General features: G+C 43.2%; 2 protein-coding genes across 2 annotated transcripts; both read right to left on the reverse strand.

The window, feature by feature from the left end:
- Positions 1–98: 98 nt before the first annotated feature.
- Positions 99–10,793, reverse strand: lhcgr (luteinizing hormone/choriogonadotropin receptor; the record flags this gene model as incomplete). Its single annotated transcript, XM_080848591.1, has 9 exons — positions 99–1,290; positions 2,613–2,798; positions 3,105–3,179; positions 3,293–3,361; positions 4,059–4,133; positions 4,504–4,578; positions 4,753–4,827; positions 7,735–7,806; positions 10,756–10,793. The coding sequence occupies 9 exons, from the start codon at positions 10,791–10,793 to the stop codon at positions 99–101; spliced, it is 1,857 nt and encodes a 618-aa protein (XP_080704717.1).
- Positions 10,794–16,297: 5,504 nt separating this feature from the next.
- On the reverse strand, positions 16,298–17,528 carry LOC308373740 (transcription elongation factor SPT4). The gene is made up of 2 exons (XM_080849370.1): positions 17,151–17,528; positions 16,298–16,631 (listed from the first exon to the last, which is right to left on the reverse strand). Exons 1-2 carry the CDS (start codon positions 17,428–17,430, stop codon positions 16,567–16,569), a joined length of 345 nt encoding a protein of 114 aa, XP_080705496.1. The 5' UTR covers positions 17,431–17,528; the 3' UTR covers positions 16,298–16,566.
- Positions 17,529–18,015: the final 487 nt, after the last annotated feature.

Genomic DNA, 18,015 nt, shown 5'->3' on the forward strand with positions numbered 1-18,015 from the left:
TCAGGTATGAGACGCTTGATAACTAACAATATCTTTGAGATGTAAGACCGCAAATTAACTGGTGGTGTTGGGTCGCTGAATCAGTTTCATGTTTTTTTTTATCCATCTTTACCCTTGGCCTCTGGTTTGAGCCGGGATTTCTGATGCTGCAAGGAGGACGGGTCCTGCACCCCTCTCATGCACTTGGCCCCCCCGTCCGAGTGGCTTTTGGCCACTAAATTCCCCGAGCAGTAGGTCTTCATGCGGTACAGACTGGCCTTGCTCTCGTAGCAGCCCATGGAGTATAGAAGCTTGCAGGCATCCTTCCGGAAGGCTTTGGTGCAGATGGCGTAAAGGAAAGGGTTGGCGCAGGAGTTGATGGGGTAGAAGAGAACCAGCAGGATCTTGGAGTTGGTGACGGTGATGAGGGGCACCTTGAAGGCGGCGGAGATGGCGAAGAAGGAGATGGGCGCCATGCAGAGGAAGTCGGTGAAGATCAGCACGGCCATGCGCTTGGCGATCTTGGTGTCGGCGTTGCGGCCCGGGAACTCGGGGTTGTGCACGGTGACGTAGATGCGCACGTAGCACACGCACACCACCAGGAAGGCCCCCACGTTGATGAGGAGCAGCAGGATGATGAAGGCCTGAGCCAGGGGCGTCTCGATGTCCATGGTCAGGCACATGCTCACCTTGCTGTAGCTGCTCACGCCCACCAGGGGCAGCAGCGCCACGCCCAGGCACAGGAGCCAGCCCACGGCCATGATGCCGGCGGCGTGTGCCAGGCCCATGCGGCGCTCCAGGTGCAGGGCGTGGTTGATGGTGTGCCAGCGCTCCAGGGTGATGGTGCAGAGCGTGTACACCGACAGCTCCCCGCCAAACACAGCCAGGAAGCCGGCCACGCTGCAGCCCATGCCCGTCTGCCACTCGATGGCGTGCTGGCTGTAGTGGCCACGCGTCCGCAGGTCCACGGCCGCGATCATCAGCAGGTAGACGCCGATGCAGAGGTCGGCGAAGGCCAGGTGGCACATCAGGAAGCGTGGGACCGTCAGCTTGGTGCCGCTCATGAAGAAGACCAGCAGAACCGTCAGGTTGCCGACGACAGCCAGGATGTTTATGAACCAGATGGCCACGCGCAGGAAGCCAAAGCCTGCCAGGTCCTCGCACGGGTTGAACGCGTCCGCCTCTGGGGTACATGTCAGGGATGCTTTTGTCCCGAGGAGGTCTAGGTCTGGATACTGTAAATCCAAACTGCCAAAAATGTCCTCCTCAAATGTCGTATCCCCGATGACAGGAGGCTCCAACGCTCTGCAGCTTTACACATCAAGACAGGAGGGGAGAAACGTTTCATGACACCTCAGCTTTAATTGACCTTTTGGGAATTTAATTGACAAGGAATCTTAATAAAATACACAAAGTTCTACTTTGGCAAAGGCAATGAAGCCACCATGACCTGTGAACTTACTCTGCTGAGGGAGTGTCGTCTTCACAGGACCCATTGTTCACAGCAGCAATAAGAGGCGATTCCCTGGAGAATCAAGTTATGGTAAATATTATTAAACATGATTTCATATTGTAATGTACAGGGGGTTAGCGAAGCCGCAATACGTAAGAGAAAGACTGTGAGAAGCAGCACACGGCATGGTGAGTGTGAAATGCTTAATTGTTCCAAATTAGAAGGCAGCTTATGTCTCCTGTTTGTGTCTAAGGTGAGTGTGTGTGCATGTTATCATCTGTGTTTATTGTGTAGTTCCCTGTGTTAGTTTAGCAGTATGTGTCACCATCTGTGTCTTCATATTGTCACTGTTACACCTGCCTTTCACTTTCCCCAGTCTGTATCAGTCTGACCACTTCAAAGAACCCTCCCTCTCTGCACTATTATTTATGGTTTAGCTATGCATTGGTAGTATTGTCATACAAACTGTTTCTACTTCAAAACTTGATTGGACATATTTATTTATTTTGGTTTAACATGTCTATTTTGGTATACAATCTGTGCCCCTGCATATGAGGTAGCACACCCGGCATGGTTCCGCATGTCTGAATACTCTGACCTGAAAATACAGTTTCTCACAGGTCAGCCAACTATTTACAAAGCAACTTTGTTGCTGTTTCGGGAAATGCCCACTGTACCGTAAAGTACTGCACCGTAAAGGACTGTACCGTAAATTGCTGTACCGTAAAGTTCTGTACCATAAAGTTCTGTACCGTAAATTACAGTTGAAAACTCACTGATTCAGTCTAGATTTATTTAAAGCTCCCAAGACATTATCTGCACGTCATTAAAATTATAAGTAGAACATTCCTGTACCAGAACCACAAAATATAGACTGTACAATGTTACATAAGCACACACACACACACACACACACACACACACACACACACACACACACACACACACACACACACACACACACACAAACACACACACCCACACACACACACCACACACACACACACACACACACACACACACACACACACACACACACACACACACACAGAGACACACACAGACACACACACACACACACACACACACACACACACACACACACACACACACACACACACACACACACACACACACACACACACACACACTGTAGCTGCAGTCACTCCCAGCCTCTTACCTGAGAGCAAACCAGCTGTCCAGAGCGCAGCAGTGGCTGGGGTAGGTCAGACTGGCGTGCCAGAGGCTTGGCAGGCTGTTGAAGTTCGGAAGTCTCTTGAGGGCAAATGCTGCCGTGGCCATCAGTACCCCAACCGACTCGAGGCCACGGGGCGGTAGGGTGTCCAGCTTGGTCGAGGACACATCCCTGGGGGACACAGAAGCAACCGGAGCCCTTAGCACGTGCCACGCAGTCCGCCCACCTAACCCACTGCAGAGGGCCGCCTCCTGACTGGGACATCACAACTCATTAACTAATCTGAATGTTCAGAGAATGTTTACTGAGACTGTTCCTAAAAACGGCTGTCATTTCCCAAACGACTGTAAGATATGTACTGGTCAATGACAAGCACACAATGAAGTAACCTGAAACTGCTGACCCCTATTCTCCACTGTTTCTGGAAGCATCTGGAACATTCCGCTGTGTTCACTGAGTAAAGACAGAGTGACTTACAGTAAAGTGGGGCCTACAGCTCCGGTGAAGGCCTCTCGGTGAATCACATGCAGGTTTTTGTTGTTCTTCAAGATCCTGGCAACATGGCACACAATGTTATTAGAGGATACTTCTCTAGCTTCCAAATCATACAACATTTGTAATACTTATGTAAATATAGTGGAAAGGATTGTTTTTTTTGTAGTTACAGTTTGTCTATCACTGTCCCATTGAAGGCATGGCTTTGTATTTCTTTGAAACCATTGTTGTAGAGATTCCTGAAACAGACAGACACACACACATACACAAGTTAGTAATTACGGGTGGGAATTACCACAGGGCCTTTGAAACAATACTATAACAACATTAGGCCATGTTTCGAATTGCAAATCAGCGATTTATTTCTCCCATATTTTATTTTAATGTAATGGGAGTCTCTGCAGTACATTTGTTCTTGACTCTGACTCATAATTAGGTATTGAGGCAAATACTGGACTTCAGAAGCAATGTTATCATAGTAGACACAAATCTTAATGTTAAATACATTATATTAAAATAAATTAATATTGCAATACTTGGTGCCACTGTATCACTGGAATATCATGCCAAACAATAATCTTATGTATCAATTTTATTCTCCCACCTCTATTAGTAATACTGTAAACCTGAACGAACACAAGAGATACAACTGGTCTATTTCCTGACAGAAAAGGACAACATAATCTACTTACATGGTACTAGTGGCAATTCCCAGAAAAGCATTTGCTGGTATTGAAGTCAGGAGGAGGTTATCGAAGATATCCCTGTAAAATCACAATCAGTATGAAGAACAACATGCCGGACCATTCAAGTTCTTAATAAACAACTGCAACAGATTCACATCCTGGACTTTGTTTAGGTACAAGGATGCCAGGAACACTGCCTAGTGTACATTGTCATTAGACGTTGGAAAATGTGTGCCACACTTAAACTTACAAGACCAAACCGGGATTAAGGGAAGAGAGTGCGGTCAAATCAGGGAACACTGTAATCCCAGTGTTTGAAATGCATCTGTTTAAGAGAGAAAAAATATAACAGGAATTTGGAGTCAGTTTAATTCCAAAGGCACACATATAAATAAATAAATAAATATACATTCACTCCAGAGAAACCAGTTTAATTCCAAAGGCACATACAGTATATATAAATATACATTAACTCCAGAGAAACCAGTTTAAATCCAAAGGCACATACTATATATATATATACTGTATATATATGTATATTTATATATCCTGTGTATATATATACAGTACATTCACCCTAGAGAAACCAGTTTAAATCCAAAGGCACATATACAGTATATACAGTATATATAATGAGAGAGGCCCGCAATGGGATCTATTCACTCCAGACAGGCAAAGAGCCAGTGGCCTCTCACAGATACTGCAGGTTTGGGAGGTGGTTGAACGCGCGTCGGCCGATGTGCACCAGGCTCCTTGTGTTCTGGATGAGGCTGTGAGGAGGAGAAGGGGGAGGTGGAGGAGGAGGAGGTGGATGAGGAGGAGACATAAGAGCAGTACATCGCAGGCCATCTGAGCATCAGTTGGGACATGAAGTCCTTGGAGAAGTAATAAATCAACATCTCCATTTGGGTTTTAACGCTCTGCCCCTCGCAGGTGCTACTCACATCTCTGAGAGGTTGTGGAGATTGTTGAATGCTTTAGGTTGGATGCTCTCCAGCGTGACACTGTGTGTGATCCGTCTGCAATGACAGAAACCTTTAGAGCTCACCAGCCAGGCAGGCGTGTCAAGTTACAGTGCAAGGAGTAATGTTGGCGCTTCTTAAACTTACACCCTCATGCTGAGGACTACCAGAACAGTATTAACTATTAATTAGTAAGGCATTAACCAGTATGACAAGCATTAACATAGGCCTACATGCAGGTGCAATGTTAATACGTCTATTGAGTCTGGCACGTATCTTTGCAGTGCTTTGACAGCATAGGAAAGGTTGTACAATGGGTTAACATACTACACAAGAACATTAGGGTACTGAAATGATTGGCAATCATCGAATGATCCTCACTCCGCTACCCTCCGTCAATGAGTCGCCCAGGTATCATCTCCAAAGACATCAATGCTACCTTCAGCAAGCACACAAACACAGGCAACAGTTAGTGTCTGTATTACGACACACTGACCCTTGGTTGTGGTGCAACTATCTCAGCGACTCCCTTGCCATAAAAGGGTAGGATGACACAGAATGCCTTTGTTGAATGCGAAGATAACAGCAATGTCAGAGCACCTCTATACTGCCAAAACTGCTACACACATGGTCAACGGTGCACACTCCCAGCTCCAGGCAAAAACCTGAAACTGTAGCAGACAACTTTCACCCCTCTGTAATATCTTTTCCAAACAGTATTCCGATTAGCAGACAACATTCACCCCTCTGTAATACCTTTTCCAAACAGTATTCCGATTAGCAGACAACTTTCACCCCTCTGTTACATCTGTATTCCGATGTACTACTCTTCCTCACAGAAAGAAGAGAGCATTAATGGCAGATCAGGAAGAGGCCTCGCCTGCCGATGAACCCCCATGGCCAATGTCATTACAACCACACTTTGTCTGTCTACTATTAAAGCTTGTAAGCTCATGGAGCCAATTTGACCAGTCTCAGATTTTACATTGCAATAGTTCGATTTGTTCCAACACAGACTGAGGACAGAACATCTAAGTCTTCTCTCAAAGCCACGTCATGTTTTCAACATTTGTGAATTCCTCTATCTCTTCTTATTTTAGAGTTCCTTTGACCAAATGGGCTTTATGAACTGTAACCTTTAAAAGTAAGTACAGTACCTCTCTTGTGTCAAAAATATATGAATTACCACAACAGCAAACCCTTTGCTCCTGACTCACACACGATGTTTCTTGAAGCTTCGACTGAGATTTTGACCCGCAAAGTTATTTAAAATGTCATTTTTACAGACAGCTTGTAGGCTTAAACTTGACATCTAAACGATTCCAATTCATGTTCAATCCTCATGGACATAAAACGATTTCAGGAAGGTGAAGTCAGGAACAAAAATAAATAAAAGTTCTGGTGATGACTTATGACTCATGACGAGAGGTTTCTCTTGGTGAGGTGTTGAGAATACATTTGACTGAAAAGGTTTCATTGTGAACCTGTCAAATGTCTCTTTTTCTTTCTAGCGCCAATACTGTTTATAATGAATCTGTCAATGTCTCTTTCTCTTTAACATGCATCAATACAGCCTGTTTATGATGAACCTGTCCAATGTCTCTTTGTCTTTACATGCGCCAATGCAGCCGGTTTATTTTTTCATCACACATGAAGAGAAATCTTCTATTTCACTCGGTAGACCACAGTTCAATTTGACCCAATTAAACAAATCCATTCAGTGACTGCACTTAGTCACACAGAACACAGACATACGTATTTTAATCAGATTAAAAGTAGTAGCTCAGAGCTGCATGAGTACCCAGAGACATGTTTGTCTAACACCACATTAACAATTAAGGATATTAAAAGGCAAAATAAAGCATGGCTTTTTGTAAAAATACAACTATGTCCTCCAAACTGCCGTCCTCCTCCCAGTGAAAGGCAGAAGCAGGACAGTCCTGGGAGGCCCATACTCACATTCTCTTCACGTCAAGGCACACAGCCCATACTCACATCCTCTTCACGTCACACAGCCCATACTCTCATCCTCTTCACGTCTCGTCACGTCACACAGCTCATACTCACATTCTCTTCACGTCACGTCACACAGCCCATACTCACATCCTCTTCACGTCACGTCACGTCACGTCACGTCACACAGCTCATACTCACATCCTCTTCACGTCACACAGCCCATACTCACATCCTCTTCACGTCACGTCACACAGCCCATACTCACATCCTCTTCACGTCACACAGCCCATACTCACATCCTCTTCACATAACGTCACACAGCCCATACTCACATCCTCTTCACGTCACACAGCCCATACTCACATCCTCTTCACGTCACACAGCCCATACTAGCATCCTCTTCACGTCACACAGCCCATACTCTCATCCTCTTCACGTCACGTCACACAGCCCATACTCACATCCTCTTCACGTCACACAGCCCATACTCACATCCTCTTCACGTCACGTCACACAGCCCATACTCACATTCTCTTCACGTCACACAGCCCATACTCACATCCTCTTCACGTCACACAGCCCATACTCACATCCTCTTCACGTCACGTCACACAGCCCATACTCACATTCTCTTCACGTCACACAGCCCATACTCACATCCTCTTCACGTCACACAGCCCATATTCACATCCTCTTCACGTCACACAGCCCATACTCACATCCTCTTCACGTCACACAGCCCATACTCACATCCTCTTCACATCACGTCACACAGCCCATACTCACATCCTCTTCACATCACGTCACACAGCCCATACTCACATCCTCTTCACGACACACAGCCCATACTCACATTCTCTTCATGTCACACAGCCCATACTCACATTCTCTTCACGTCACACAGCCCATACTCACATTCTCTTCATGTCACACAGCCCATACTCACATCCTCTTCACGTCACACAGCCCATACTCACATTCTCTTCACGTCACACAGCCCATACTCACATTCTCTTCACGTCACGCAGCCCATCAAAGCTGCGGCTGCCAATGTCCTTCAGAGATATGAACTGAAGGTTGCTGAAATGGGAGGGGAAAACATGAGCAGGAATGCTTTGATATGTCTTTGAAATGTACTCACTTATTAAGGTGGCTCACATCCTGAGCTTGGTCTTGGGGTACCTGTGCTTAGAACAGGAAGTACTAAAGGCTCAGGTCAGTCATATCATATTACAGATCATGTGAGGGCTTTCACTAAGACATCCAATCAATCACAATACATTCAACAGTCTAATGATATAAAGGGTTACTTCAACCATTTAATAAATATAACTAGACTATCGCAAGTTATTTTTGTACATTTTGAGTTGTGTAAGTACAGCAGAGTGCCCTGAAACGTCTGAAAAACTTCAAGGAAGTGTGCGTCACTAAAGAATTTACTCTCTACCACTGACTAGATAAGAACACATGCCACAAGGTCTTTTCCTCTAAAAACAGAGACTGATATGCTTTTAGATTTCCATGTGAGGCCTCTTGCACAGCCTCATTTCCATGTCCTAAAACAGGTCTAAAGAGTTTGAAACATGTTATGTATTTGGCCAACGGTGCATTCATCTACATGCACACCTTGAAACAGCAGTGAAAGGGGAAAAATGTTCTGCTTGCAGAACATTAGTCACAATTAGAGTGTCATGTTAATGTTTCTATCAAGTAGGGTAATCTCAATCAAGTAGGGTAATCAAGTAGGGTAATGCGGCTAATGTCAAGTATCTAGTGTCATGATTTTGTTTGGGTTTTCAACTCTTTGTTTTGAGATTTGTAGTCTCTGCTGTGAGGATATGTTTGGACTCCCCGTGTCACTGGTCATCATTCTGTCTGCTGTGAATAAATAACAATAGAATGTGGACACTAAACAGGCCAACACAACCCCCCATGACTAGCTGAATGTATGACATATCATACCTGTAAGATCACAGCAGAGAACATGATGGAGTGTGTCTGTACACCTCGATTAGTGGAAATGACTACAAATTGAATCAGTTCTGATCACTTAAATAAGATGACCATTTTGGGAGAAAGACTGGATGTCAAGCATGGCAACCTAATCAAAGAACCAAATTTACTTTGTATTTTCTTCTGATTTTAATTACTGGCAAAAAGTGGACCAAACCAATACAAACCCTCCTCCTCCTCCTCCCCCACCTCCTCCCCCACCTTCTCCTCCTCATCCTCCTCCTCCTCCCCCACCTTCTCCTCCTCATCCTCCTCCTCCTCCTCCACCTCCTGCTGCTCCCCTCTTTAAAAGTAGTATTGTGCTGCTTGTCTGGTGTCCTTGATTTGAGGGTAACCCTTATCATTACTGAAGCAAGGTCTCGGAGGCGTGTGAGGACACAAGAGCACTACACTCTTCCACTCCTTAAAGCCTGCTCTCACCAGCCACCCTCTCCAAACGCACCCCTGACTGTTAAGACACCTCAGGAGGCCGCATGCCAAACACCTGTCGCTGGCAAACAAAACAACTTGACCTACCTATTTTTGACAGCTTGATCACACATGGCACTTGCTCGCAGCCACGACATACAATGAGCACACAAAGTGCGTTGCAGGCCCTTGGGCTGCGATTTGAAGACTGGCAGGCCCCCCATTAGTGTGACACTGTCTCAGCCTGGGCCAGAGGCATGTCTAGCTATTGAAAGGTCAAGTTTGCCTGGGGCTTGTCTTTTGGTTGTTTTTTAAGGGAGACAGTTTTGTTTTCTTTTACATCTCTATATAGCCTATACGTATGTGCTTTCTTCCCCAAGTTTGTGTATCAATTCAAGTCAATTAAACTGAGAGGGAGAGATAGAGAGGGAGAGAGAGAGAGAGATGGAGAGAGAGGGAGCAAGAGACCTTCACTTCCGTTAGTTCCCCATAGTCTAATTATTGGTCGAAAGGCTATCTAACTTGGGTCACGTCAGAAAAGTTTTTTTTTTTTTACATCAACATAATTCAATACATTGTGTACATACCCAAAGACCATATCCATGCTTTTCTTAAGAAGTGAAGAAGGATAGCTGATTTTTGAAAACCAGAGCTGTACATGTCCAGGATCTGACAAGATGACTTGCTAGTAGCATTTTAAAAATAATACCTCTTCACTAACTCACACAAGGGTCATATTTTTAAGTACTACACCAAACCAAACGCCAGCAAGCATGAATCAAAACTTAAATAGTGACACAGACAAAGTGACACTAACTCTAGACTATTTAATCTCCGAACTTACATAGAAACACAGACAAAGCCACCACCTCTTAGTGTGCAACTCAGTTATGTGTCACATCTAACTACATTTAACATTAACATTTAACAAGTCAAGAGATCGATGGACATCCAAATGCTAAATCCTCAACCACTATCTTTGTTCCCAGAAACTCTCCATGTCCCCACGGCTGCTTCCTAGGTGACATGAACATCTACTTCCACAGTCTGAGTTCCCTGACAGAAGCCCTATTAGCAGCAGGAGCTGCAGCTCAGTCCTCGGTGCTTATCTCTCTGCATCCGTCAGCAGCCCCTGACCTGGTATATCACAGTTCTCGTGGAAATGCAAAGCGCAGTTTTGGTTTGAACCCCACCACGTTGGGGGTTCTGTGTCATGGCAAACACAAGAATCCATGTCCCGTCACGTCACCACAGGGTGCCCCAAGGCTAGGTGCTCTGCTCCCTTGGCTTCTTGTATCACTGCTACGCAGACGATACCCAACTATACCCGTCATTCCCACCAGATGACCCCACCCACTGCACGGATCTCAACTTGTCTTTCAGACATATCCACATGGATGAAGGAATTCCACCTTCAGCTATACCTCTCTAAGACTTTGGTCATCCCAACCAATCAATCTATCCATCACAATGTCAACATCAAAATGGCCTCTTCATCTCTCACCCCAACAAAGGTTGTGAGAAACCTGGGTGTCATGATTGATGACCAGCTATCCTTCTCTGACCATGTTGTGTCTGTCTCCAGCCCTTTGCACTGTCTGGCCCTACCTGACTCCGTATGCCACCCAAGTCTTGGTACAGACCATGGTTACCTCTCACCTATACTACTGCCCTTCCAGCGGGTCTCCCAGCCTGCACAGTGAAACCCTTACAGATGATCCAGACTGTGGTGGTGCGTCTGGTTTTCCACTCACCCAAAAGGGCACATCACTGCACTGCTCATCAAACTCCACTGGCTGCCGATGGCCGCCCAAATCAAATTCAAGTCACTAATGCTATCGCTAACTATAATAATACTTGCCCACAGGGTGACCTCTTGGTCTGCACATATCTTCCTGAACTCAGTCATACTGGCCACGTCACACCAGTGTAGTAGATAAAAGCATCTGCCAAAGGAGTTAATGTAAATGTGACTACTTTAATTAGGCAGGAGGAAATCTATAAAGTAGAGATAGTAACCATACGTCTTTGATATAGACTTTTGAATGCATTGTGTCTCAAAGCAGGTACTGTATTTCTCAAGAGAAGTGAAGTACTGCATTAGCAAAGACTCTAATGACATGCTCCAGCTGATGTTACATTTATTAATGCCTGGACAAAATGTCCACAGTAAATCAAATGTCCCATCGCTTCCTGGGACACTGAGGTTGTTTACAAAATATCATGATTGATGAAAACTTCCACAAACTGATATAAAACCCCATAAAAACTCATTTGTCCAAGCTATTATTGTGTGTCTTTTATCTAGTTGACTAAAATGAATACCAATATTTGTAAGATCTACAGGACACAGACTGACCACATTGTATGGGTCAAAGACTTCACCAACCGGTTGCAAACTCTTCTTTTTTATGTTTTCTTGGCTCCAAAATATTCAGACTCAAGTTCACTCTCCAGATAAATGAGTTTTCAAAGGCAAATCATTATCGTTTGCAGTTCCAGGGGAGGTAATTGGCTTGTGACTATTTAAAGTATGTACATCGTGTCTGTGCTGACTTGTGTGAGGATGATTATGTTCCAGAGACTTCACCTCCTGTGTTCTACTTCAAATGAGCATCTGATGAACGTCCATTAATGATCATACTGATACACTGTGGAGGGCGAGGGAGTATAAAAACAGACTAGCAGTACAGGAGATACACCCCAATATCACTCTGAAATAATATTATGTCAGCATTACTTCTCAGCAATACTTCAACACTGCTCATGGTTAAATAGTGCGTATCTATCATACAGAATGCTTCAGAAATACATTCGGTGTATGATTATGCAAACTGATTGTCAAACTGTATATGACTGCGTTCTTATTTTATTATTTTTATATTATAAAATTAAAGTAAATGGAAACCTGAAAGCTCAATAGACAACTCAACAGGATGGAGGGTTTGTTTAGTGTAAGAAATCCTGACACGATGTATGAGTCCTGTCCCCATTCTGTGACATTTAGATACAAAGAGCATGTCTGTGGATTCTGACATTAAATTCTTTTTGGACTGACCATAAGCCAGAAAACAAAGGAATGTTTTTCAACCTTTGGTGGATATCAAATGATTCTGCTCAGATGATTATCCTGGTTCTGACCAAATGTGCTGAACATGCCGACACAACTATGGCAACAACGAACCTCTGATTCATTTGTGACAGGGAGGGAATGGACTATCCAAACACATATTAAATACTTGTTTCCACTCTTCTAGAACGCATATAAGCTTTTAAATCCCGCAACATCTTTGTAAAATTCAGATTCTAGGTAAAACACTCAACAACAAAAATTCCAATACAAATTTCAAGTTATATTAGAAAGTGGCTATAAGAAGACTTACAGGTTAATGCAAGCTCGTTTTTGGGTCAAAGTGGCGCCATGCTCTGTCTTGTTATTGCATCTGATGCTGTTGATGGAGCACACGCAAATCTGCGGACACGAGAAAGGAGAGGCAAACACACTCTCACACTTTAGCCAAACACACAACACGGGGAGCAGATGAAATATCCACATCGCTAAACTGTGCTTTTGGTCAGCGGCAGGCAGAAAAGTCTCGTTCCGAATCCAAAGCCGATGCCAAAAGCGCAATGGATAAGTGACGCAAGGTCGCCAATCAAGAAGAGAGATATGGGTGTTTTCATCCCGTCGAGATTATCACAGCGCGACTCGACTCTGTCGGGTTGTCTATCGCAGGTATTTCTTGTAATATCTGTTAAATGTTAAAGCTCAAGAAGAAAGTGTCACTCGTGGTCCACACTGGCGCTCTTTGAGTGGCGTGCGCTCTGCGTCTCGTGCGCTCTGCTTCTGATGTATCTCTCCTCTGCATCGACGAGGACGGTCCAACCACGCCTCCTGCTCTTGGGATATGTCCAAAGACAAAAGGTAACCATAATTCAATTCTGGGCGACACCTGACCTACAAGTTGAAGATGAAAACACACAAACACAAGAATCCCCACCTATCCAACACTCCCTTTCACATGCCACACACACACACACACACACACACACACACACACACACACACACACACACACACACACACACACACACACAGGTAATGCTTTCTACACTCTCTTTATGTTTAACTAGGAAAATGGTTGGGGATAAGAACCATAGTTTTGGAAAAAAAAATAATAACCACGATAATGGTCGACAATATCATATACTTAGACTTCACGGTCCACATGATCCAACTATGTTTGGTTGTATCCCCACATGGCTGATATGGAATAGAAGGTTTGTGTCCCTAGGTGTGTGTTTCCCATCGTGCCAGCACCCCCTGAAGAAGGGTAGGGTCAAAGCACTTTTGGGGAGATGTCTCACACATACATATAGGCTATATAGGGATAAAAAAGAAAACTAAATAGTTTTTCCTTTTGTCACACATGTAATCTTAATATCTAGAGAGATATACCTCACCAACCTATCAATGTCAATATCCTTTAAAAAAAAAAAAAAACTAAAGTGAAAAGCCCCTGGCTTCACATTCTATCAATGGACAGCCCTACATTCACAAACAATTGTTCCTTATATTTTAAAATGTCTTGAAAACTCAGAATAAGATATTCAACAAACTTTTTTTATCTATGTTTCCAAAAATGTGACCTTATCCTTCAAAATAAGACACTTTTCTTGGAACAGAAAATATCTTGTGATTACTCCTCATTCTAATTCTCTCTGCCATATTAAGCACGGCTATGTGGTACGTCTAGTTTTCAGTACACACAATACATGCTGCCAATGTCCTTGTTGCGTGACTAATGATTCATCTGAACTCATCTGTGTAAACCCTGCTTATCCTAGGAAGAGTTCACACCATGGAATCTCCAATGTTCCTTGAATATCAGCACATTATTCGACTGGTAAATCAGACAATAACAAAGGCACGGACATGTTTCAGATCTCTGCAAGCATGCTCTACTTGACAGAAACTAGGATACTCAATATGCAAAGGGCCTTTTTCATGACACAGGTTGCCCTTAACAATCTTTAATCAAGAAAAAAGAAAACAAATCTGCAAAAATAATCTGTAGCCTTGTCAAGTCCTCTGGTGCCCATGTAGAACACAGTGACCTGCTGTTGGGAACCATCCAGACTTTGTTTACACTTCCTCTGGTGCCATTCTCTTTTTCAGTTGATAGTACTGTGACGGGTTCTTGGCATTTCAAAACAGACACCAGATATCAATGGTGTAGTGGTCCCTGGAGAAGTGGGTATACTCTTAATTCTTTTAAGCAGCCCATACAGCACAGGATAATCGCCCTGTTTTGAGAAGTGGGTATACACAATGCTGACTGAAAAATAAGTGGGTATACTCCGTATACCTGCGTATACCCTGGACTACACCACTGCCAGATATTAAGGGGCCAGGCCACGAAAACGTCTCGTCGCTCAGCATATCTCAACGCAGAAAAGTGGAATGTGCTGCTACTTGTATTTCCAAACAGGTTCAGGTGCAGATAAGCTTTGTTATGGGATAAACTTTTGAATAAAACGACTGTGATGGTACACACATTTGTGGAAGTTAAGTACAAAACACATTTAAATTTCAGTCAAATTGCATCTTTATTTTAAAGTGTTATTGAAAGTATTGCATCAGATATAAATTAGATGTGTTTAGGAGCCAGAATATAAACAGTTTATCATTCACACATACACACACAAAAAATGAGGCTTGTAGTTTCTTTTCTCTACGGTAGATGTGCCCATGTATTGTGATTTGCCTATTTGTTCATTTTCATTGCCATCTGTTGGTCATATTTTTGAAAGCAGCAAAAGTATGTTTTGGGTATCACCAGAGAAAACATACAAGAGATGTCTTCAGGATTTTACTATAACATTTAGAAAATGAAAGGTAAAAGAAAATCATTGCAATATTGACTCAATACCAGTTCATCTTTAAACACAAGCACACAGTGCCTTGCATAAGTATTCACCCCCTTGGATGTTATACCCTTTTATTGCTTTTATAAATCAATCATGGTCAATATAAGTTAGCTTTTGTGACAATTTGTTTGGCTAAATTGTGATCTTGGTCTTCATGGTGTAACAGTAGCCAGGAATACTGATTACTGAATACTGACCAGTGAATGCACCTTTCAGAAACAGGTGTCGTTATACTACAATCACTTGAGACACATTCACTGCACACTGATCCCCATTTCACTAATTGTGAGACTTCTAGCACTGGCTGGACCTCTGTTGAATTAGGTCAGTCACTTCAAAGGGGGTGAATGCAAGTACTTATTTTTCATTTCCTATTTTTATTTATTTTACATAACTGCGTAGAAATCTGTTTTCACTTTGACATTTTTTGTCAAAAAAGCCGACTTATATTGACCATGATTGATTTATAAAAGCAATAAAAGAGTATAACATCCAAGGGGATGAATACTTATGCAAGGCACTGTAGGAGCTTCATCATTGGCAGGGAGCTTCAACATCGGCAGGGAGCTTCAACATCGGCAGGGAGCTTCAACATCGGCAGGGTGCTTCAACATCGGCAGGGTGCTTCAACATTGGCAGGGTGCTTCAACATTGGCAGGGAGCTTCATCATCGGCAGGGAGCTCCTGGGTCTGCAGGACACCTACCACACGATGCCTCAGAAAAGCTGGCAGGATTCTGAAAGACTGCTCCCATCCATCCTTCCGACCTTTTACTCCGTTGCCTTCTGGCCAGCGTTACCGAGCCTTCAGTCTCGTACCCGGAGACTGGAGAACCGTTTCTTTCCAAGGGCCATCAGGCTTCTAAATGGACAGTGATACACTCTCGCCACTTTACACACTGTCACTTTCATCTACTGTTTGCACTATCGGTAATATTGCATTACCTGTTACTCCCACACTTGACTTGTCTTTAAGGTAGTATAGGTTCTTTAGGCTAGTATAACTTACTATATGTGTGTTATATGTTTAGCATATTAGATTGTATATTTATTTGTAAATTAAGAAGGTTTATCATATGTGTAATTTATGTCCAGAGTACTTATAGGTTATGGTATGTTATGTTATGGTAGGTTGTTGTGCGGTGTCATGTCTTAAGAACTTCAGTGCCCAGTCTGACTCTGTGTTGTTCTGTGCATCTGACAATAAACAACAACAAGACTTGAAACTTGAAACTTTGTATTCAAACATCTCTCAACATAAGTCTCAAAAACAAAGAGCAATAAGCTAAAAATACTACATAAATAAAGTCTGGACGTGTACATACAGACACACACAGACACACAGACACACACACACACACAAGCTTATAAACATTTTCTTCTTTAAAAAAATAGATACTGATATACTATCCATCCTTGTTTAAAAGTAAAGTAAATCTCTGCGGACGTGTTCAGCCGTGGACTACGGTATGAAATGAAGGGATGATAGTTATGTAGTAGCAGTATCTCTTGATTTGTAGATCACTCCTCGGCTTTTCAGTTCCCTCACCACACCTGTGGAAAAGGGAAAAAATTACAAAGGAAGGCATTATTGTATGGACCACAGACACGCATATGCATGCACACACACGCACACACACACACACACACACACACACACACACACACACACACACACACACACACACACACACACACACAAACAACTGTGCCGTCATACACACACACACACAAAATGTTCACATCAATAATAGAAACAATAACCTTTATAAATTCACCATACATGATTTGGTTTAAGCATCTTAGTTTGACACAAGTGTAAGTATAGTGTCTTCCAACCTATGAAAAATACCTGTTTGACACACTGTGTGGTTATCCTGTATCTGCCTCCGTGTCAAGGTCAGCATGGGTCAATGGAGTAGGGGGACTTACAGAGGCAGCACCAGGAGTGTGTCAAACAGGTCTTTTATAGGTAACTATACTATATTTTTCCATCATTGATAGTAGTGTATGAGTTGTATCTGTGAGTGTCAAGTTGGTGTCTGGGAGTGTAAAGCTGTGGCCTGCACATACCTGGAGGTAGTCGACCAGTCACTGTTACTGCGTAGACTCCTGGTTTAAAATTACTGATTCTCTGCCATTTGGCGACCCAACTGTCCTCAGGACTCATCATTGATATGACTCCGTCAAAAGACGAACTTGTGCACTCGTAAACCATCTCTCGATTCCCTTTCATCTGTAGGTAGGCTTCGCAGTTGTCGCAACCGTCATACTCAAACTGATCGATTGTCTTAACAAGAGAGCACAAAAGACAAGCCCGTAAATGGCGCAAGTCCTTAGGAACAGCCTCCATTTCTTTTAATTTTAAAAGCAAGCTTGTATCTCAAAACGTTTCACAAACTACTTTCAAAACACGCTGTGTCACGCTACAAACACCTGTTACATGATACATTTCAGTCGGCGATTGTCAATGACTTCATTCACATGCGCCAGTCCGCGGATTGGGATTGGTCAGTTATTCTCCAATTGCTTACGTGTGAAACAGGATTTACATGTAGGCTAATGTACAAACAACTATAAGCATTATCGGATTGTTGAACCGTACGGCAACTTCTATTGTATGTCATTTCAAAACATTTAAATACGTTGTGGTTTCTGAGACTTGACAATTCCTTCAAAAACACGCAATCAAACCTCAACTGCAAAAACTAAAGTAGCCTAAACGTGATGTAATGCGTAAACCTGCACCGAAACAGATTCGCATAATGAAAGTCTGTATCGATTGTATTTACTTTTTCTTTTATAAAGTGAAATGCATGCAGAATTCTAATCCCAGAATATTCTTTACGTTATGTCTTCACAAAATGTAGAGTGTGCATCACAGTCATACATTTCCCATAAACCTCACCCTGGTCTTCTGACCGCCTGTGTGTATGGT

Source organism: Sprattus sprattus (genome assembly GCF_963457725.1).
Source record: "Sprattus sprattus genome assembly, chromosome: 12".
In the NCBI taxonomy this organism is placed as follows: Eukaryota; Metazoa; Chordata; class Actinopteri; order Clupeiformes; family Clupeidae; genus Sprattus; species Sprattus sprattus.